General features: G+C 52.9%; 1 protein-coding gene across 4 annotated transcripts; it reads right to left on the bottom strand.

Moving 5' to 3' along the window:
* Positions 1-1,790: 1,790 nt before the first annotated feature.
* LOC125436889 (protein FAM240B-like) lies at positions 1,791-22,038 on the bottom strand. 4 transcript variants are annotated; one of them, XM_048504245.1, is made up of 4 exons: positions 21,890-22,029; positions 4,270-4,330; positions 3,712-3,882; positions 1,791-2,308 (listed from the first exon to the last, which is right to left on the bottom strand). In XM_048504245.1, the coding sequence occupies exons 3-4, from the start codon at positions 3,849-3,851 to the stop codon at positions 2,224-2,226; spliced, it is 225 nt and encodes a 74-aa protein (XP_048360202.1). In that variant the 5' UTR covers positions 3,852-3,882; positions 4,270-4,330; positions 21,890-22,029; the 3' UTR covers positions 1,791-2,223. The 4 variants fall into 4 exon arrangements, with proteins under 4 accessions (XP_048360202.1, XP_048360200.1, XP_048360201.1 ...); XM_048504243.1 differs by having other exon boundaries at positions 3,712-3,856; positions 21,890-22,024; XM_048504244.1 differs by lacking the exon at positions 4,270-4,330 and having other exon boundaries at positions 3,712-3,856; positions 21,890-22,038.
* Between the last annotated feature and the right edge of the window lie 376 nt (positions 22,039-22,414).

Genomic DNA, 22,414 nt, shown 5'->3' with positions numbered 1-22,414 from the left:
GCTCTGAGAATCAAACTTAAAAAAACCCCTGTATGAATAATAGCTTTCCCCTTCATGCTGTTTTGGATATTTATGGTAGAGAAAGAGATGATTAGAAACTATATAAATCTTGGTAGTATGATTACACAGGCATGTTACTCACTGACTCTAGAATCATGAACTAGGTCTACATTTTTCTATGTATTTTCCAGTCCACGAAAATCAGTAATGCTAGTTTCGTCCCATAAATTAATTCCAGTACAAGTGTGGGCCGCAACCGCATTAAAGAACCAACGCATCCTTTCCAAACGTCAGCCTTCTCTTTCCTTGCCATTTTACAGACCTAAAATGGTGCTAGGAGCTTCTCTTTGTACTACTGGGGGCACCTTGTGCACCTAGGTTTCCCCAGTGGGGCAAACAGCAGTTAACTGGGACCATTTCAGGTAGGTAATGGAAGGGAAGAGACACATTTCCCTACATTCCATGGTCTGACCTGAGTTCCGGCTACACATGTCTAAGATTATGTTCCCAACACAGAGCTCACAGTACTTGTTTGATTTCATGGAGCTTGAGAGGATGCAGGAAAAATGTAACTTGTAGTTAGGTCCTGAACAACTACAACTTCATCTACACATTAATAGAATTAATGTTCTGCAACAAATGGGACTCCTTCCTAGGCTAGGAGTTTTGTTATCTCCAAGATGCATACCATATCTTTTTTTATTTCTGATTACAGCATACAGGGAGAAATATTTTTGCATTCTTAAATCACCCCACAGAGATACTGTAGGTGCCAGTCTAAAATCGCATTATTTACATAGTTCTGTGAGGACATGAAAACATCAGGGGTGGGTGGAGAGAGGCACTTCTCCCTACGTGCTGTGATACCAAACTGAAGAAAGCTGGTGTGCATCCAGGACACACACAACTCCCATTGGTAGACCAATCCAAAGGGGCGGGGTCAAAGAGCAGTGGCCAGGGATGCTGCTGTAGCACTGCCTCCAATAAGCCAACTGGCAGCACAAGTGCCAGAAGAGGAGGAGAAACCCCTTTCTCTGCCAGGAAAGCCCATAGAGTCTTATGACTTACTCCACCCTTTTTGGCGGCACAAGTCTGTGCAGCTGAAGGGGAGTGTTCCCATTCCAAAACTCCTCCAGGAATGGCCCCAGAATACCCCCCTCCATGCCAGCATGGCCTTCTGTGGTGCCGAAGGAGTGGTGTGGAGGAAAACTTCTGGGTTTCAGCACTGCTGAGCCATACGGTGCCCTACTGTAGGTAAGACACTCTGCACCAGCATCCATGCCACTTTGCATGGTGCTGGTGGCACTGGCACCAGAGCAACTTTCCCCACCCCACCCGCTGCTTCCAATGTGGCTTTAGCTTACCATTCCCCCTCCTCCAACCCCTGGACTTCAGCCTGCATGTATGATCTAAAATCCTTGTGTTGTTTCCCAACAGCCATGAGGACTTTTGATGTGTAGATGGACTCTTAGAAGAGTTTGGGCAAAATAAGTACAATCTTAAACACAATATAATTAATGGATGAAAGTAACATGTGCCACATACTATTTTCATGGGCCTCCTCATCACAATCCACAAAAGAGCTATACAACTCACCTGAAAGTTCAAACAAGTGGTGGAGATAAATGTGAGACTACTGAGAATTCTCCATGAGTGGAATATGGTGAGTGTGTGACAGCACCAGTGTAGGAATGCAATTCATAACTGTGTATAGTTATGCCTTTACTGTCCTCCTGAGTGCCAGCAATAAATAAAATCATGGTGTTTGACTTCTTTTGTGAACATTTTTTTAATTTCATACATTGATATTTATTTACTTTTAATGACAAGTTGTGAAATGACTATCCTCAAAAGGATCCCCAAAAGCAAATGAGATATTTATGTTGATTGATTTGCCTCTCTTCCAAAAAGCATCTGAGGCAATATACAACATTATAAAGCAGAATCTGGCCCCCAGGTCTACAATTTCAACAATTGGCAGTTGAGACCATTGGTGAATTCCTATAAGAAAGCTCTCTGAGAAACAACAGAGATTCTAACAGCTAAACGAGAAGATCCGATAGAGTAATAATTATGTCACTTTCAAAGATAAATGCAGTGAAGTTTCTCTAAAAGAATGCACATCAGATGCTATAGTTTTGCTTCTGCCCAACCTTTGTCTGTGTAATCTAAGCTTTAAGTCAGAACTTTCAGTCAAATATGTAAAGCTGTGTGATGTTATCCTCAATTAGGGGCTTCTTTGTTTTCGTTATCCGCTTTTATCATCTTTAATCTTTTTTCCAGCATTTCTGTCCATTCATTTCTGAGTCTAATTAGAAGGAAAATATCCAGTTAGCATATGCTCAGACCAACCAGGAAAAACCTGTTTTTTTTAAAAAAATAAAAGCATCACTCAGTTCTGTAAAGATATCCCTTTAATGCATCCATATTTATTCCCTGCTTTCCTGTTTATCTGTCTAAAACAGAAAATATTATTTTCTCCATCAGTAGAGGAACATGTCCTGAAACAGATTATGCCCTTACTCCAAATATTCTTGCAGTACTCTCACATTAGGCTAGGTGGCAAGCAGTGCTCCCAACTATCCCAAGGATCCGCCTCCCATTTATCCTCCCCTGAGGTTTTTGATAGGGTGTCCCTGCACCTCGCTATCTGCTCCTAACAGATCACTGACAAGATCATTAAGAATGTGCAGGAGGCAAAAATGGAAGTACCAACATTGGGGCTGGCCTCTTTTTTTTGACAAAAAACAATTTCTGTTCTCCGGACCCCCTGGGACACTTCCAGAGGCAGAGATTCTAGGAGTTCATATAAATGCAAAAAACTGTGACCCTCAGTCACATGCAGTTCCATGCTCCCTCTGGCTATGTGGATTCCCATCACTCATACTTAGATTCTATGTATTCTGACAGACAGAAAGAGGAATGGTTGGGTGAAAAGCCCTTGGATACAGTAGCGGTTTCTGTCAGGACACACTCCTTGGGCCACATCCAAGAATGGACTCCTCACCTGAGGATGACTAGAACAAACAAGGGTACATCCTTTGGGATAAACAGTAAACTCTAGGGACACCAATCCCACTGAACCCCTTCCAGAGTCTCTGGATTCTTATTTCTATGTTGGAGGACATGCCCCAGAGACCTCAGCTCTAGATAGTGCCATCTACATAGCAGATTCCATGCATTCAGGCCCCTTTCTTGTGGACCTAGACCACCAGTATCCATGTTCTTCATCCCACAGTGGAAGCAGAGGAGATGATGAGTCTCTAATGAGACTGCTCAGTGGTGATGAAGCACCAGGCTGTTAGAGTCCTATGTTCCAGCTACATACAGTGTTTTGCTGGACTGGATTTTAATTAAGCTCTCATTAGAGGAAGTCCAGGAACAAATGAAGCTTTCCCCACTTCAGACTATTTAAGCCCCAGGCTAAGCAGATACATTTTCTGATTCAATTGACTCATATGGCCAGTATATTCCTGTGCTTTCATTCTGGAGCTAGCTGTGCCTTTAGCTCAATATGTTTTGGATGACAAGACTCTGCTTCTACTTACCATGCTGACCTTTGCTCCTAAGGATGCTGAAAACTGCTTTGAGCACCTGCTAGAACAGTTTCTTCTCTGACTTGGGTCACCCCTTTCCCCTCTAATGTACCCCAGCCCACTACAGTTTTAAACAACACTTGATTAAACACCAGTACATTAAACAGCTACTCACTTGGTCAGTGCACTTTTTTGTTTACGTTCTCTTTCAACCTCAAGATGCTGAGTTTGCTTCTCAATTGTCTTTTCCCAGAAGTTTTTCAGCCCACCAGTTTCACAAGCAAGTACCTCATGACGAAAGTATTGGCTGTTCATTTTCTCTAAATAAGGAAGACAAACCACCACTCTGAAATTAAGAGTTAACAGATTTGTTTTAACCTTTAATAAAGTTGGTGCTGTGGCCTACTTTGCAATGTAGATTTCAGTAGGATGAATTAGCTTTTCATTCATGAAGCCTCAGCAATTGCGGTTTGTAATTGTTCATCTAGCAATATCTGTGACAAAAATATCTTTCACTTCCATGTAATTGTTGTTGTGACCTTTTACATCAAAACACGGGATAAAATTATTGCTCTACCTTTTAGCATATTAATGAAGGCATTTTGTGGCATCCATATATCAAAAGAAGCAATGAAAAAGTAGCAGTGACATTTCCATAGTATTGCGGAGATATCAATTACTTCAGATTACTAATACACTAATTTCCTACTCCTTACAACGCCACTGTTCTTACCGATCCGTTTATCCCTGGTATGTGTACACCTGTTAGGTTCTATTTCAGTCTTCTTCAAAATCTAGAATAAAAAATTAGGTATGGTTTTATTGTCGAAGGCTTTCACGGCTGGAATCACTTGGGTGCTGTGTGGTTTTCGGGCTGTATGGCCGTGTTCTAGCAGCATTCTCTCCTGACGTTTCGCCTGCGTCTATGGCTGGCATCTTCAGAGGATCATCTGAAGATGCCAGCCACTGGTGGGGGGGGGGGGGGGTGGGGGGGGGGGGGGGTGGGGGGGGGGGGGGGTGGGGGGGGGGGGGGGTGGGGGGGGGGGGGGGTGGGGGGGGGGGGGGGTGGGGGGGGGGGGGGGTGGGGGGGGGGGGGGGTGGGGGGGGGGGGGGGTGGGGGGGGGGGGGGGTGGGGGGGGGGGGGGGTGGGGGGGGGGGGGGGTGGGGGGGGGGGGGGGTGGGGGGGGGGGGGGGTGGGGGGGGGGGGGGGTGGGGGGGGGGGGGGGTGGGGGGGGGGGGGGGTGGGGGGGGGGGGGGGTGGGGGGGGGGGGGGGTGGGGGGGGGGGGGGGTGGGGGGGGGGGGGGGTGGGGGGGGGGGGGGGTGGGGGGGGGGGGGGGTGGGGGGGGGGGGGGGTGGGGGGGGGGGGGGGTGGGGGGGGGGGGGGGTGGGGGGGGGGGGGGGTGGGGGGGGGGGGGGGTGGGGGGGGGGGGGGGTGGGGGGGGGGGGGGGTGGGGGGGGGGGGGGGTGGGGGGGGGGGGGGGTGGGGGGGGGGGGGGGTGGGGGGGGGGGGGGGTGGGGGGGGGGGGGGGTGGGGGGGGGGGGGGGTGGGGGGGGGGGGGGGTGGGGGGGGGGGGGGGTGGGGGGGGGGGGGGGTGGGGGGGGGGGGGGGTGGGGGGGGGGGGGGGTGGGGGGGGGGGGGGGTGGGGGGGGGGGGGGGTGGGGGGGGGGGGGGGTGGGGGGGGGGGGGGGTGGGGGGGGGGGGGGGTGGGGGGGGGGGGGGGTGGGGGGGGGGGGGGGTGGGGGGGGGGGGGGGTGGGGGGGGGGGGGGGTGGGGGGGGGGGGGGGTGGGGGGGGGGGGGGGTGGGGGGGGGGGGGGGTGGGGGGGGGGGGGGGTGGGGGGGGGGGGGGGTGGGGGGGGGGGGGGGTGGGGGGGGGGGGGGGTGGGGGGGGGGGGGGGTGGGGGGGGGGGGGGGTGGGGGGGGGGGGGGGTGGGGGGGGGGGGGGGTGGGGGGGGGGGGGGGTGGGGGGGGGGGGGGGTGGGGGGGGGGGGGGGTGGGGGGGGGGGGGGGTGGGGGGGGGGGGGGGTGGGGGGGGGGGGGGGTGGGGGGGGGGGGGGGTGGGGGGGGGGGGGGGTGGGGGGGGGGGGGGGTGGGGGGGGGGGGGGGTGGGGGGGGGGGGGGGTGGGGGGGGGGGGGGGTGGGGGGGGGGGGGGGTGGGGGGGGGGGGGGGTGGGGGGGGGGGGGGGTGGGGGGGGGGGGGGGTGGGGGGGGGGGGGGGTGGGGGGGGGGGGGGGTGGGGGGGGGGGGGGGTGGGGGGGGGGGGGGGTGGGGGGGGGGGGGGGTGGGGGGGGGGGGGGGTGGGGGGGGGGGGGGGTGGGGGGGGGGGGGGGTGGGGGGGGGGGGGGGTGGGGGGGGGGGGGGGTGGGGGGGGGGGGGGGTGGGGGGGGGGGGGGGTGGGGGGGGGGGGGGGTGGGGGGGGGGGGGGGTGGGGGGGGGGGGGGGTGGGGGGGGGGGGGGGTGGGGGGGGGGGGGGGTGGGGGGGGGGGGGGGTGGGGGGGGGGGGGGGTGGGGGGGGGGGGGGGTGGGGGGGGGGGGGGGTGGGGGGGGGGGGGGGTGGGGGGGGGGGGGGGTGGGGGGGGGGGGGGGTGGGGGGGGGGGGGGGTGGGGGGGGGGGGGGGTGGGGGGGGGGGGGGGTGGGGGGGGGGGGGGGTGGGGGGGGGGGGGGGTGGGGGGGGGGGGGGGTGGGGGGGGGGGGGGGTGGGGGGGGGGGGGGGTGGGGGGGGGGGGGGGTGGGGGGGGGGGGGGGTGGGGGGGGGGGGGGGTGGGGGGGGGGGGGGGTGGGGGGGGGGGGGGGTGGGGGGGGGGGGGGGTGGGGGGGGGGGGGGGTGGGGGGGGGGGGGGGTGGGGGGGGGGGGGGGTGGGGGGGGGGGGGGGTGGGGGGGGGGGGGGGTGGGGGGGGGGGGGGGTGGGGGGGGGGGGGGGTGGGGGGGGGGGGGGGTGGGGGGGGGGGGGGGTGGGGGGGGGGGGGGGTGGGGGGGGGGGGGGGTGGGGGGGGGGGGGGGTGGGGGGGGGGGGGGGTGGGGGGGGGGGGGGGTGGGGGGGGGGGGGGGTGGGGGGGGGGGGGGGTGGGGGGGGGGGGGGGTGGGGGGGGGGGGGGGTGGGGGGGGGGGGGGGTGGGGGGGGGGGGGGGTGGGGGGGGGGGGGGGTGGGGGGGGGGGGGGGTGGGGGGGGGGGGGGGTGGGGGGGGGGGGGGGTGGGGGGGGGGGGGGGTGGGGGGGGGGGGGGGTGGGGGGGGGGGGGGGTGGGGGGGGGGGGGGGTGGGGGGGGGGGGGGGTGGGGGGGGGGGGGGGTGGGGGGGGGGGGGGGTGGGGGGGGGGGGGGGTGGGGGGGGGGGGGGGTGGGGGGGGGGGGGGGTGGGGGGGGGGGGGGGTGGGGGGGGGGGGGGGTGGGGGGGGGGGGGGGTGGGGGGGGGGGGGGGTGGGGGGGGGGGGGGGTGGGGGGGGGGGGGGGTGGGGGGGGGGGGGGGTGGGGGGGGGGGGGGGTGGGGGGGGGGGGGGGTGGGGGGGGGGGGGGGTGGGGGGGGGGGGGGGTGGGGGGGGGGGGGGGTGGGGGGGGGGGGGGGTGGGGGGGGGGGGGGGTGGGGGGGGGGGGGGGTGGGGGGGGGGGGGGGTGGGGGGGGGGGGGGGTGGGGGGGGGGGGGGGTGGGGGGGGGGGGGGGTGGGGGGGGGGGGGGGTGGGGGGGGGGGGGGGTGGGGGGGGGGGGGGGTGGGGGGGGGGGGGGGTGGGGGGGGGGGGGGGTGGGGGGGGGGGGGGGTGGGGGGGGGGGGGGGTGGGGGGGGGGGGGGGTGGGGGGGGGGGGGGGTGGGGGGGGGGGGGGGTGGGGGGGGGGGGGGGTGGGGGGGGGGGGGGGTGGGGGGGGGGGGGGGTGGGGGGGGGGGGGGGTGGGGGGGGGGGGGGGTGGGGGGGGGGGGGGGTGGGGGGGGGGGGGGGTGGGGGGGGGGGGGGGTGGGGGGGGGGGGGGGTGGGGGGGGGGGGGGGTGGGGGGGGGGGGGGGTGGGGGGGGGGGGGGGTGGGGGGGGGGGGGGGTGGGGGGGGGGGGGGGTGGGGGGGGGGGGGGGTGGGGGGGGGGGGGGGTGGGGGGGGGGGGGGGTGGGGGGGGGGGGGGGTGGGGGGGGGGGGGGGTGGGGGGGGGGGGGGGTGGGGGGGGGGGGGGGTGGGGGGGGGGGGGGGTGGGGGGGGGGGGGGGTGGGGGGGGGGGGGGGTGGGGGGGGGGGGGGGTGGGGGGGGGGGGGGGTGGGGGGGGGGGGGGGTGGGGGGGGGGGGGGGTGGGGGGGGGGGGGGGTGGGGGGGGGGGGGGGTGGGGGGGGGGGGGGGTGGGGGGGGGGGGGGGTGGGGGGGGGGGGGGGTGGGGGGGGGGGGGGGTGGGGGGGGGGGGGGGTGGGGGGGGGGGGGGGTGGGGGGGGGGGGGGGTGGGGGGGGGGGGGGGTGGGGGGGGGGGGGGGTGGGGGGGGGGGGGGGTGGGGGGGGGGGGGGGTGGGGGGGGGGGGGGGTGGGGGGGGGGGGGGGTGGGGGGGGGGGGGGGTGGGGGGGGGGGGGGGTGGGGGGGGGGGGGGGTGGGGGGGGGGGGGGGTGGGGGGGGGGGGGGGTGGGGGGGGGGGGGGGTGGGGGGGGGGGGGGGTGGGGGGGGGGGGGGGTGGGGGGGGGGGGGGGTGGGGGGGGGGGGGGGTGGGGGGGGGGGGGGGTGGGGGGGGGGGGGGGTGGGGGGGGGGGGGGGTGGGGGGGGGGGGGGGTGGGGGGGGGGGGGGGTGGGGGGGGGGGGGGGTGGGGGGGGGGGGGGGTGGGGGGGGGGGGGGGTGGGGGGGGGGGGGGGTGGGGGGGGGGGGGGGTGGGGGGGGGGGGGGGTGGGGGGGGGGGGGGGTGGGGGGGGGGGGGGGTGGGGGGGGGGGGGGGTGGGGGGGGGGGGGGGTGGGGGGGGGGGGGGGTGGGGGGGGGGGGGGGTGGGGGGGGGGGGGGGTGGGGGGGGGGGGGGGTGGGGGGGGGGGGGGGTGGGGGGGGGGGGGGGTGGGGGGGGGGGGGGGTGGGGGGGGGGGGGGGTGGGGGGGGGGGGGGGTGGGGGGGGGGGGGGGTGGGGGGGGGGGGGGGTGGGGGGGGGGGGGGGTGGGGGGGGGGGGGGGTGGGGGGGGGGGGGGGTGGGGGGGGGGGGGGGTGGGGGGGGGGGGGGGTGGGGGGGGGGGGGGGTGGGGGGGGGGGGGGGTGGGGGGGGGGGGGGGTGGGGGGGGGGGGGGGTGGGGGGGGGGGGGGGTGGGGGGGGGGGGGGGTGGGGGGGGGGGGGGGTGGGGGGGGGGGGGGGTGGGGGGGGGGGGGGGTGGGGGGGGGGGGGGGTGGGGGGGGGGGGGGGTGGGGGGGGGGGGGGGTGGGGGGGGGGGGGGGTGGGGGGGGGGGGGGGTGGGGGGGGGGGGGGGTGGGGGGGGGGGGGGGTGGGGGGGGGGGGGGGTGGGGGGGGGGGGGGGTGGGGGGGGGGGGGGGTGGGGGGGGGGGGGGGTGGGGGGGGGGGGGGGTGGGGGGGGGGGGGGGTGGGGGGGGGGGGGGGTGGGGGGGGGGGGGGGTGGGGGGGGGGGGGGGTGGGGGGGGGGGGGGGTGGGGGGGGGGGGGGGTGGGGGGGGGGGGGGGTGGGGGGGGGGGGGGGTGGGGGGGGGGGGGGGTGGGGGGGGGGGGGGGTGGGGGGGGGGGGGGGTGGGGGGGGGGGGGGGTGGGGGGGGGGGGGGGTGGGTGGGGGGGGGGCGTGGGGGGGGGGTGGGGGGGGGGGGGGTGTGGGGGGGGGGAGTGGGGGTGGGGGGGGGGGGGGGGGGGGGGGGGGGGGGGTGGGGGGGGGGGGGGGGGGGGGGGGGGGGGGGGGGGGGGGGGGGGTTGGGGGTGGGTGTGGGGGGGGGGGGGGGGGGGGGGCGGGGGGGGGGGGGGAGGGGGGGGGGGGAGGGGGGGGGGGGGGGGGGGTTGGGGGGGGGGGGGGGGGGGGGGGGGGGGGGTGGGGGGGCAGCAGCGGCTGCCTCCGGGGCAGGGGCCGTGGAATGGTCGCTGGCCGGCCGACTCAGGGGAGCCGGAGGTGGTGTGGGAATGCAGCGGCGGCCTTGCAGGGTCTGGAGAACGGCCTGAGAACGCTGGCTCTGAGAGGCTCCCCTGGGCTCCCTCCTGCTGCACAACCCTTGGATGGCGGGCGTGGCGCCCGAGAACCATGGGAGAGGCCGCCGCTCCGGGCTTCCAAGTTCTCCACCCCAGCCTCTCCTGGCCAGCAGGCGTGGGACTTGGCGCATATGCGTGCCATGCCCCAGGGAGCTGGCCGCCTGCCAGCCAGGAGTCAGAAGAGGAGGGAGGCCGGGCGCCAGGATGGCGGCGGTCTGGGGGTCACGCGTGACTTTAATCACGCGAGGGGAGGGCAGCCCGCCCAGCACCTAAGCAGCTATTCAGCAATCAGCAGGTGAGGCGCAGGGTGGCTGCCCATGGGGGGGCCCCCACCCAACTCAGGTTTTGCCCGGGGGCGCAGGTTTGCCTAGGTACGCCTCTGCCTACCCCTGGGCTAGTGTTAGATGAGGTGAAGCCATTTTATTTTTAGTCAGATTAGTCTCGTCTAGTCTAATGACGGCACAGGTACTCTAGGATTTTTGATTGACCTGGGATGCTCTACATGCAAAGCAGGTGCTTAGAAACTATTGTATCTCCATTAAATTATAACTAAATGAATCTAACATCAGTACTTGCACTCAAAGGCCCTTTCTGCACAACCAAAATATGTATTTCCTGTGACAGGAAATAAAATGTTTCCTTCATGGAGTTCCACATGGTTCTCCCCCCGATTACATTGTGAACATGTTTTATTTCCAGCCTGAAAACATATTTTGCATTCTTTTTTTATTATGGTTCTTAAGCCTGAAATTTTCATGACATGTGATATAGATAGTGTGTTTTCCACGCTTCTCTGCCATTCCCCAAACTTTCTCTTTGGCACCATTTTCTATCTCATCACTGAGGACTCTCCACTCTCTCTTACCTGATTATTTTCATTTCTGGGGGTTTTTTAGTTGGGGTTTTTTAAAAAAAATCTTTGAAGACCGATTTTGCACGTTGAAATTGCTACTCTGTTGGCACTGTGAATGCCCTGATGAAATTGGGAGTTTTGCACTGCCCCTCGTGTAGTAGTGTGGCTGCCATGTTTCTGCCCCAGAGCCACCCCACAGCATTGGTTTTTCTTTGTGAATTTCCTGAACTGCAAAGGTTGAAGTCCATTTGAAATGCCCCTTTGTTGCTCCAGAGGCTTCCGCTGCCATGCAAAACTCCACCATAGCAGAACCAGGGCCAGTTTTCCCACCTTGCCACTCTGGCCCTCCCCACCAATGAACAGGTGCTGAGAATCGGCACTCTCCTCCCCTGCAGTGAAAAAAACCGGATAAATCTTGGTTTTTAGAAAGGAGGGAGAAACCTTGGGCAGAAAAGTGGCGTGTGTAGGTGCCGCAAATGGGAGGGTGGCAAGCCTCTTGCAAATGCAAGGACTGTATATTTAGATTTTAAATGGAGTGGGGGAGGATGGCGATCCCGTTGCACACGCAAGGATTTTAGATGGGAGTGAGGGCACCGACTCTGAGTGCCTGTTTTGTGTTTAGAGTCATTTAAAACTAAAATGGTGAAAGTGAGTGGGGGGAATCAGGCAAGTTTCAGCCAATCCAAATGTGGGAAATGGAGGCTGCCCACGCATGTGTGAAAGAGACTGAGGAAGAGCTCGTGGTTCTTAAGTGAGAAAGTCCCGGGCTTGTGGGGAGCCATTCGGGGGTTCCTTCACTGGCCCTGACTCGAGCAAAGGACAAAGCTGGGCAGCAGTGGGGAACTACAAGCAGGGTGAGAAGCCCTGCAGCAGGTATGCTCCCCAGATAAGCCACGGAGCAATTTTGATGCGCAAAATCGGCCAAAGTTTCAATTGCACAAGCTATGGGGAAGTGCAGCATGAGGCACTGAGGTGTCAGACCATCAATTCCACAGAGAATTTTTAAAAATGGAAAAAGTACAACATTGTTTCAAGGGTTGAGTGTGGACAAAGGGGCGGGGGGATCAAAAATGTTTTGCAAACATTCTGCAAATGTTTTTGGGGACTTCTGTGGAATAGGCCAATGTTAATCATGCCAGATAACAGCTGGGACATATGCATGATCAAATAATGTATCTTGTACTTAAATTACCTCTTGTCAATCATTTGCTGTTTACTTACCTCATGTGATAAGGGAAATGGGACCTATTAGAAAATGTAAAATTTAACTTTGATTGGTGAATATTGCCTTATTCAGAACTTCTAAATGTGAGATGATGTGTAGACAGTAATGTTTTGTTAAACTATGTGAAATGCTTCAAGTAGTCCTCTTGTAAATCTCTGGAGTTAGAACTGACCTGAGCTGGCCTGTTACAGCTGGATTAGTTCTGACTGAACAAGATTTAATTTAAGCCTGTGGTGACAAGCCTCCTAAAGGACAACAATGAGAAGCCTGCTTTCAGGCGATCATTTCTGACATAGCACTATTTGTAAACAGGCCATGCAGATGTATCGGCTGCCAAATGAAAGAAATAACTGGATGGACTTCAGAAAGTGTTTTTACTGCACAAGATAACACAGGAAGGCTTATTTTTAGATTTAATCGTATTAGAGTCCATTGATTATTTTTAGACTGAATTTGTGAAGGTAGGCCTCTCAGGGGCAAGAAAATTTCGTTAAGTGGGTAAATGGAAATTTGGAAATGCTACCAATGTTATGTTGAAAGCAACAGAGATCAAACATTAGCATCTTGATGGCATTGCTAAGAGATCAGAGGAAAGAAACAAAATCCATCTGGCTCCTACAGCCAATTATAAAAGGCAAGTAGATACATAGAATAGTCCTTATGGAACTGTACCATTTCTAGATTGTACATGGAGTGTCACTTGTTTGAAGGTGCTACCATGAAAGAATCTTTGCCCTTGAAAAAGGGAGGTCTCCTATAATTTTCTGTGTTCAGTTACATTCAATGGTTTTCAAATAAGGGATGATTCAGTTCTATAAGAGGGCTGTACCAGCACTCTTAAATTGGCAAGATGATTATTTTTGGGTTTAGAAAAGCAGTTTTGATCCCCAAGTGTGTGATTTTAGCAGCACCTGTCTCTACTGGCTCTAGCGGCTAATAGAACAATGGCAAGCTTGATGTGACTGAATCGCAGACATCCAGTGATATGTTCCAGGATAGGAGGTAGGAGAGGATGTACGTTTTCTTGGAATATGTCCCCTGTTTTTGTTGATTTACTATAGCTCCCAGGATGTTGTACAAAAAAGCTTCCTGGATGATATACCATATATACTTGTGTATAAGTTGACCTGGATATAAGTCAAGGTGCCTAATTTTACCACAAAAAACTGGGAAAACTTATTGACTTGAGTATAAGTCTAGGGTGGGAAATGCAGCAGCTACTGGTAAATTTCAAAAATAAAAATAGATATGGTTGGGCGCTATTTTGGGGTTTCTGCCACTGACCCCCCATCTCACTAATCCCAAGGTCTCTGCCACTGACTTCTCCATCCCGCAGCTTGTCCAGCTCACCCAGGTTGACTGGCTGTCATCCACCAAAAGCCAGGGGCCGGCTGCTGCCGAGAAGAAGGTAGAGGCAGAGAAAGCGGATGAAAGGGGGAAGGCAGAGAAGAGGTAGAGGAGAGGGAAGCAGAGAAGGAGGCTGAGAAAGCGGCTGAAAGGGGGAGACAGAGAAGAAGGCAGAGGAGAGTGAAGCAGAGAAGGAAGCTGAGAAAGTGGCTGAAAGGGGGGAGGCAGAGAAGAAGGCAGAGGAGAGTGAAGCAGAGGCAGAGAAAGCAGCTGAAAGGGGGAAGGCAGAAAAGAAGGCAGGAGAGTGCGAAGATGGGAGAGGGGGAACGCCACACAAGAATTAAGTGGGACCCTCACTCATGTATAAGTTGAGGGGGCTTTTTCAGCACAAAAAATGTGCTGAAAAAGTAGACTTATACGAGTATATAAGGTATATACAAAGAGACAAGCAACAGAGAATTGAATTTTTTATTTTTGCTTTTAAATTACAACACCTACAAAATATTGCAGAGGGTCAGTCAAGTCTATATGTGAATCTATAGGTTATGTGATCTTCTTAACAAAGCTAAATGAATGATTCATTTTGAGCTACATGCTCTATTTTAGTGTTTGTTTAATGGTGGCTGAGATGAAGGTCATGGTAAGTGTCAGGAGCCTTAAATCAGCAGAGCTGGAATCAACAAGTCACATGGCAACTTTGTATTAATTTCTGCTAGTCTGTTGCATGCCTACCAGAGGCATATCGGGGGCAAATAGCAGCTGGGGACAACACATCCTCCGAGCACCCCATGCCCCCCACGCCTTCTCACGCTCAGGGGCAGGAATGGGCTCAGGAGTGGCTTGGACAGGCACCGCAGCGACTGGCCAGCTCCTGGGCTGACCAACTGTCATAGTGTCCATCTGAGCCATCTCTCAGCCTCCCTGCAAGCCAGCTTTCATGGAAACTGGGGGAGGGCGCTGTCGCAGGTGGTCCAGGAGGCAGGTTGGCATGGGGGAGGAGGGGGGCAATTTTGTGCCCCCCACCATTTTGCCTGGGGTCATTTGAGCCCCCTGTCCCTGTGGGCAGTACACCCTTGATGCCTACCCTTACATTTTATCCTGCACTGTTTACCAGCAGCTCAGGTGGCACATATGGTTCTCTTCTACAGTTTATTTTCACAGCTGCCATGTTGGGGATTTAGGCTGAGAGGGAGAGAGTATCTGGTCAAAGATCATCCACTGAGCTTCATGGAAGAATATGGATTCGTCTTAATGCAACAGTTTAACTGCTTTACCCCACCAGATCTCCAATATTCAAGGCATAACCTAGCTTTTCTTATGCATAACTCAGATAAATAATAGTCCACATTAATTAAAAAAGCAAGTGCAATTGGTAGTGTAAAAGTAGTGCCCACAATTATTAGGTGTACTTAATCCCATTTTGTTCATTGGAATTAAGTGTGCCTAAAACCCTTTTGGGTTATAGCCGTTGGATAAATCACTTGCACACCAAAGGCAGATAAAGGGAAATAATTTATTAGGCGTTGTTATTAGACTTTAAATCAATTGTATTCTGCTCAAAGGTCAGGAAACCTAAGTAACTGGGATCCTGAAATTATATTCCTTTGTAGTTTTTGTATTTTCATTGTGTTCCTAGTTAATCTATGTTATTTCTCATTCCTTGCTCTTGAAAATAATATGGTTGGTTTCCATGGAGTGGTGTTTGAGGATTAATTTGGCAAATGCCTATCTCCAAAATGTAATTTGAGAGAAAGACATACAAATGAGAGAAAGACATACAAAAATGTATATTCTAAAAATGACTTAAGCAGATTTAAAGTCTGTTAACAGAGGTATTATTGTTCAATGATTGGATGGGACTAGTAGTGGGACATGTCTACTGGCTCCCTTTTTGATCTCCATGCATTCAGTTGAAGGTGTGAACAAAAGTGTGCAACACTGTTGCTTGAAATGGTGGGAGTCTGTCCCTTTTAGAGTTGGGGAATTAGCAACAGCAGACTTGGCTTATCGAGGGGTTGGGTAACTGCAAAATCTTTGTTGCCAACTTATACAGAAAGTTAGTTAAACAAGAAATCTGCAGGAGAGTGTAAAGGTTTAACAAATTAATTAAAGGAAAAATAATACACATACAATCACACAATAATTAAAGCAGCAGAGCACACACACAGTCCTAGGGTATAGAAAGTGTTGAATAGATAGGTCTGATACAGATGGAGGGAATAGGGGGAATTTTCAGGGTAACACTATACCAGATCTTGGAGCAGAATGGTCTGATGAATAGAGCTGAGCAAACTGCACTAGATTTGGTAGAAGAAACAACCTGTTGGGCACAATATCAATAGACAGAGAGGTGTCCCAAAATATTGAACACAGGTTACTGAGAGAGTGGGTTTCTTATAGAGAAAAAGGGACCCTCAGGGTTATGCACTCTTAATTGGCCAAGACCAAGGGAAGTCCCTCTTTTCTAGGGAAATACAAATGAAATACAAATCAACAATCAGCAATACCCAAGTTGATGGGTGAAATATTTGAAATCAATGTTTGATGCTTAGTGTTAATGGGCTAAACTAGGGAGTGACTCAATCAAGGCTGCAAAACAATAAACATGTAAATTAGATGGTCTTTAGAGTGAAATTAGTCAGTGGAAGAAGTTGAGATTAGAGTAGAACTGGCAGGAACACATTAGCAAGTTATTGGTCTTTAGTAAAACAGATACTCCAGGGCTGGAAGTAGAAAGCAAGGTTCCCAAAGCAGGTATTATCTTGACTTCAATCCCTTTAGGAAGGGAGCAGCAAGCAATTATGTAAGACTAGATGTGGATTAGGGCAAGACCAGAAAGGATTTTCTGTCCTTATAAGTATGCTAATCAGTACAGAGAATGGACTTCCCATCTTTGGCTCTGCACTATTAGGCACCCCAAAGGTTGGCAGGAAGGGTAGACACACTGTTGTTTTAAAACAGGGTTCTCCCAATCCACCATGAATTAGTCTGGTAACATCAGTAGATCCATAAGTTGTTCGACACGCTCAACAAAGGTCCAGCATTCTGCATTTCCACTGAGCTATTCCACTGAAATTTTTTATTGAATAATAGTGAATAATGTTTTATTATCAACTTGTATGAATCATTTGTCTTCATCATGAAGCCACACATGAGACTTACATAAGGTGTGGGCTCATTTAGAATAACATGTACAGTACTGGGCTACAGCTCAAAAATGACAATGAATATCTGGAAACAGTGAGGAAAAGGACAATGCAAAAAACATGGAGTTGGAGTAGCTACCTTCAGAGGCAAGCATCTTGTCCAGTGATGGTGAATCTTTTGGGCTCAGCATGCAAAAAGAAAAATCAGAAATGTTGGCAGGACAACCCCTGCTCCCCCTCAAACAAAAGAAAAGATATTTTTTAACATATTCATTCATTTTAAAAAATTCAATCCAATCATATGGGGTGCTATATATTATATAAAGAAAAATCAGATAATTAAAAATGACTCAAAATCAACAGGAAGAATAGTGGTTATTGGATGTTGGTGAATACTAGCGGGTCACCCAAAACCTCATGGTGTGTCACCTTTCACACGTGTGTCATAGGTTTTCCATCACTGATCTGGAAATTTTAGTTTAGAAAAATGCAGCTGAAGAGTGACTTAAAAGTTGATTTGTATAACTCCTTTTGTCTACCATAAGGAGACTCAAAGGGGCTTACAGTCCCTTCTCTCCTTACAACATGTACTTTGTGAAGAAGGTGGAGCTGAGAGAATTCTGAGAGAACTGTGACTGGCTCATGTGGAGGAGTGAGGAATCAAACCTAATTCTACTGGTTAGATGCTGCTGCTCTTAACCACTACACCACACATGGTTATTCATGTTCTTAAATTCTTAAAAAGAAATGAACTTATGAAAAGACTGAAGAAAACAATAAGGGAAGTTACGTTGTTGAGATAATACTGAGAGAGAAAAAGAGCCCTTTCCCACACAACCAAAATAAAATGTTTTGAGGCAGGAAATTAAACACTTCCTCTGTTTTTAGCCCCAAATATTTTATTTCCAGCCTGAAAACGTTTTAAATGCATCTTCTTTTCTAGTGATTCTTTTATTGAAACATTTAAAAAACATTTCGGTTTGCTTTATCTCTTTAAAACATTTCCCACACCTCTCTGCAGTCATCAGGTTTTTTAATTATTCTTTTTTTTGGGGGGGGGATATCTTTGAAGACTTGACTGCATGACCTTTGAAGAATCACAGCACAAGGCTTTGAAACATCTAGGCATTGGATCCATGGAGAACTAAAAAAAAGATGGAATAAGTACAAAATGACAGCCAGGAATCATTTCGAGTGGGTGAGTGTGAACAAATGGGGGGGGGGGGGAGCGGGATTGAAAATGTTTTACAAATGTTTCACAAACATTTCCATTGACTTGTGAAGAAAAGGCCAGAGTGTGCAACAAAGAATTCAATTCTGAGACATTAATGCGTTTTTGTTCTCAAATAAGAAGAGTTGCCAAGATGAAATTGTTATGAGTGGGGAAAATGAGATCCATTTTGATATGTCTGTGAATGAGACTCAGTTCTATAACTGTTCTTTGGCAGTTTGTTCCTTTAAGTGAGTTATTTAAAAAATGTTCTATACATGTGTATTTGCATACTTGATCAGCCATAGCACACGAATGAAAACTGCAGATTTAAGTGCATTAAATACAAGTGCAAACTATTCCTAGTATGCAACAGTGTCACAGCAGTCTGATTTTTGCAGTACATTTTTCCAGTAGTGTTTTTCTTCATGCTCAATAGGAATAATTTTGATTGGTATTTCAAGAAACCAAACATGATGATACTAGAAAGACTTTGCATTGTTATTTAAACCAAAGGAACTTGGACTTGAGTTCCACTTTATGAAATTACCCTACTGTGACATTTTGTAGAATTTATGCAAGGGAGCATACGGCTCCTGTCAGCTGTATCATGTGGAACAATATCAGTAGCATTACTAGTATAGTTAATCCCTGAATTTAATTCAGCATGGGGTTACAGCTGGAGAGCAGCATTACAGTTATAAGGTCAGGCTCTCAAGTTTGCTTCTGTTATCCTTTCCCTCCTAGAATTGTTTGCTTCAGCTATAACAACAAATAGTTGGGCTTTGCCACTCTATCACTGTCTCTCAACAAAGACCTCAAAATAAAGGCTGATTATGAAACCTTTTTCATACTTGAAACATTTAAGGAGGTAAAAACAGACACATCATGCTCATGATAGCCTGTTTCCCGCTCACAGTATTAACCTGGCTTCTCAACTTGTCTTATACATATGCATATGCAAGTTGAATGCCAAATCAGCTCTTAATCTTGTCCCTTCTTTCATGCCTCTGCCAAGCACTATATTTTAATGGTGTATTTATGAAGCCACTTAAAGAAAAAGAAGAAGAAGAAGGAGGAGGAGGAGGAGGAGGAGGAGGAGGAGGAGGTGGTTTGGATTTATACCATATCTTTCTCTCCTCAAAGCAGTTTACAAATTCTTTTATCTTCCTCTTCCCACAATAGACAACCTGTGAGGGAAGTGGGGCTGAGCGAGTTAGAAGAGAACTGTGACTAGCCCAAGGTCACCCAGCAGAAATGTAGGAGTGCAAAAGCAAATCTGGTAAGACTCCTCAGCTCAGGTGGAGGAGCAGGGAATCAAACCCAGTTCTCCGCATTAGAGTTCACCTGCTCTTAACTTCTATACCACATTGGCTCTTAACCACATATACAAATAACTTAGGTTATCCCACACAGAGCAGCATATGTGGCTCTCTATTCCTTCTTTTATGTAGATTAGGATGATAATAGAGAGTGACTTGATCTACAGACACTACACACACACACACACACACACACACAGCAAGAGAGAGAGAGAGAGAGAGAGAAAACTGTGGCAAAAGTGCCATTGTAATTGGTAAGGGAGCAGTATTTTGGTGGTGGATATAGATTCTAGTCACAGCCAGATTTTCACTGACATGTTGGATACTGCAGAACAATAGTCCATCTAAGAAACCACACGAGAACTTTATAATGTACAAGTGTTTTCAGAATACCAATAGTTTCACATCACCTCTATCCAAATGTTATATTATTATTAATCATTGATTGGATTTATTGGTTTTGCTGAGAATATTTGTGTCAACAATTGTTCCCTTCCAGCATGATTCCACTATTGGACTGTAATTTCAATAAGCAGATTTAATTGCTGCTATTTTTAAACTCTGTTATCAGTCTTTCTCATTCTTTGAATTGTCTGTAGCAAATGCACTTGTAGGCTCCAGTAATCACTGGAAAAAAGACAGACATAGAACAAGCTCAACCCTCCTCCCTAATAGTCTGCAGAGACCACTCTCCAAACTGGGACCCATTTGCTGACAAAATCTTTAACCTCACTGATGGAACTTTCCTCCATTTCCTCAATATATTAACTGCTCCAATTCCATTTTTCCCATCTGCTTCTCCAGTAACTGTTTTTCTCTTTCTGTTCTTCTACCTTGAAGTATTTTTATATATTTTGGTACACTTCAGACTAACATATTATTAGCATCAGCCTAATTTTAAAATATTTTTAATAATTGCAAATGTCAAATAGAAAAGAAACAGAAGATATGACGACAGTGGTAGCAAGTCTACACATACTCATCAACATCATGACAACTTGTGCCAGGCTCTCAAATGACATTTGTTTAGTTCTGATATGAATGTTGTACATCAAGGGAAAAAGTACCAAGAGTATTCTTGTGGTATTCTTATGAAGAATAAGTACACCTAAGTGGAGGACGGGGTTGGCGGGCAGGTTTGATGTCATTGTAGCTGCTAAGAATGCAGGGTAATTTTTTTCCAGGTTGCATCAAGCCAGATGCCTAATTTGATACTGGTTCTGAGAAATTTGAAGTCTTTTCCTTGGTCTGTATTGACTAATAGAATCAATGTTGACTAGTTTTTATAACATAGTTACACTGAGCTGGTTCTCATGGTAATTTTCTCTCAGTAGTAATATACCATTATGTAGCTTATATTCAAGCAGACGAAAAAGTGTATACTGAGCAGAGCCTTTAAAATTATGGTGCTATCTTTTGAAACTCAGCATCTAAGGAGACTTATAGGCATCCTCAGTTCACAAGATCCTAAGATCCTGGTTTACCCCACTATAGAAGTTTTTGAAAGACTTTAACATTTGTGACATGAAAACTTCTACTTAAACTACTGGGGCATGTTATTTTGGAGTAGGAAAATTTCTAGTTATCAATTGTGACTGTCCACTCAGAAGCAGTAGTGCTCCAGATTCTACAGTGCTCCACGCTGCTGTACACACTCAAATTTCCCTTTCCCTTTGAGTAAATGTTTCAATGTCAAAATAATCTTTATTATGCTTAAGGTATTCCTTATGTTTTACATAACTGCAGTAAACTAGCTTGGGCTAGTTGAGAGGGGCATGGAGGTAAGAGGAAAGTAATGGTTTTCCATTTATACCCTTGAATGCCTCATTAGGAAATGATGAGACAGCTCAGCCTAGTAAGAGCAGCTAGCTACAGCCTTGCTCTTCAGTAACAATAAAGACCATTTTATTCATACAGGTGTTGGCTGATAATCTTCTATTGTAATTGCAATAATTTGTGCTTACTATGGTTTGCATTAAGACATTAACTTTGCTCCTGCAGTAAACTGCCACATGTATAGTACCACGGTATTACTTTCTTCCTTCTTCTGCAGCCCCAGTTCCCATCAAAGGAGGGGAGGGAACAGCTGCCCCCCCCCCCCGGAGTATTATGAGTGGGAAATTAGAGGGCTTCTACAAGAAGAGTGAACAGGGAAAATTTGCATCCCTATTGCACATGTGGATCCTCTCAATGAGATTCAACCCACTAATTTTTTTTTGCTGTATTACTGATTTTATATGTTAAAAGCCACCCTGCAAGCTTGAGACCACATGATTAGGGCAGAAAATGTATTTAATTAATTTAGAAATAAAACTGACCAATAGAAACTGTCCCAGCATTGATTATTTAATTGGGGAAACATGCATGTTGATGGATCACATGCATAGTCACATAGCACATTATATATCGATATCCACATATCTATATCTATGAGAAATAAGCTGTAAGCAATATCCACATTTTGTCTACACAGACTATAAGCAATGTCCACATTTTGGGTAATGGGCTATAATCAATGTCCAGAATATCCACTATGTCCAGATAGGCTGTGAACAATGTCCACATTTTGTTATTACATCGAGAAAAACATATGGAAAAGGCATGTATGAGCAGCACAAGTAGAACTTTCCTACACTTCACTATATAGTTGTTCACACTTTCAGCTGTGAATGAATGAATGACATCATATATGCTTATGTGGATCAGTCTCCGAGGAAGTGTGTTTGGTGATGAATTCTTAAACTAATAGAATTAACAGAGGTCTGGTAAGGCCAAGAAAGTATCTTTGTAATGCCACATATATAGCAAACAATTTCTGGAACACATTAAAGAAAATTATTGTCAGACTTTGCGGATTCTGCAGCAATGTGACTCATTTAAGTATGTGACACATCAGAGAAGTGCTCTGAGATATACTGTCAACTGGCTAGGCTATGGGACATAATCCTAAAATATCTGTTCTGTGCCAATGATACTGAGCTTTATCAGAATAGTGTCAAACTGGGCAACTTTCCCCGACTGTCTCTCATGCTTATTTATGTATTTATTCTAATGCACCAAGCAGCCCCTCTACATTAGCTGTACTATATAATGAAATGTACAATCCAAGTCAGAAACAAATATGTTTACTTACCTGTCAGATGATTTCTATATCACAGCAACATATAATTAACAGGTCTTGCTTGGTGCAAGGAGTTTGAAAACAAAAATGAAACATATATCTCTGGACTTTTTATTTAAAGTCAGGGAATGGGGGAGGGCATCATAAATCTTTCATCATAATGTCGCTATTTTGAAAGAACTAGGAGGTCAAATTCATTGCCTGATCTATACAGCCCCCTGCCTGAGATGACCAGGAAAAACACAGCCCTCTTTAATGTTTCTGCCCCTCCCACATTATCAGATACCAAAGAAGGATGACCTTGAAAGAAACTGCTTCTAAATTCAAAGGACAATGTTGAGGATGTTTAAAAAAAACTTCTGTGAAGTCTGACAAATTCCATACCACTGTTACAACTATCATAATTGAAGATTATATAAACATTTATTTGCTTTTCATGGTATAAATACCCAGCGATCTTTTCTAAATATTAGTACTGGAAAAAAACAACATTAACAAAAATTGAAACAGAGATGTATAATAAACACAATAACTGGC

Source organism: Sphaerodactylus townsendi, linkage group LG07, assembly GCF_021028975.2.
Source record: "Sphaerodactylus townsendi isolate TG3544 linkage group LG07, MPM_Stown_v2.3, whole genome shotgun sequence".
Taxonomy (NCBI): Eukaryota; Metazoa; Chordata; class Lepidosauria; order Squamata; family Sphaerodactylidae; genus Sphaerodactylus; species Sphaerodactylus townsendi.
This window is presented reverse-complemented; position numbering and strand designations above follow the sequence as displayed.

Bases quoted from the DNA above. Each gene is read 5' to 3' on its own strand.
- LOC125436889 (XM_048504244.1), bottom strand. From the start codon at position 3,851: ATGAACAGCCAATACTTTCGTCATGAGGTACTTGCTTGTGAAACTGGT. The intron at 2,309-3,711 runs GTGAGTAGCTGT...CCTTCTAATTAG, and splicing joins CAAAAAAGTGCACTGACCAA to ACTCAGAAATGAATGGACAG.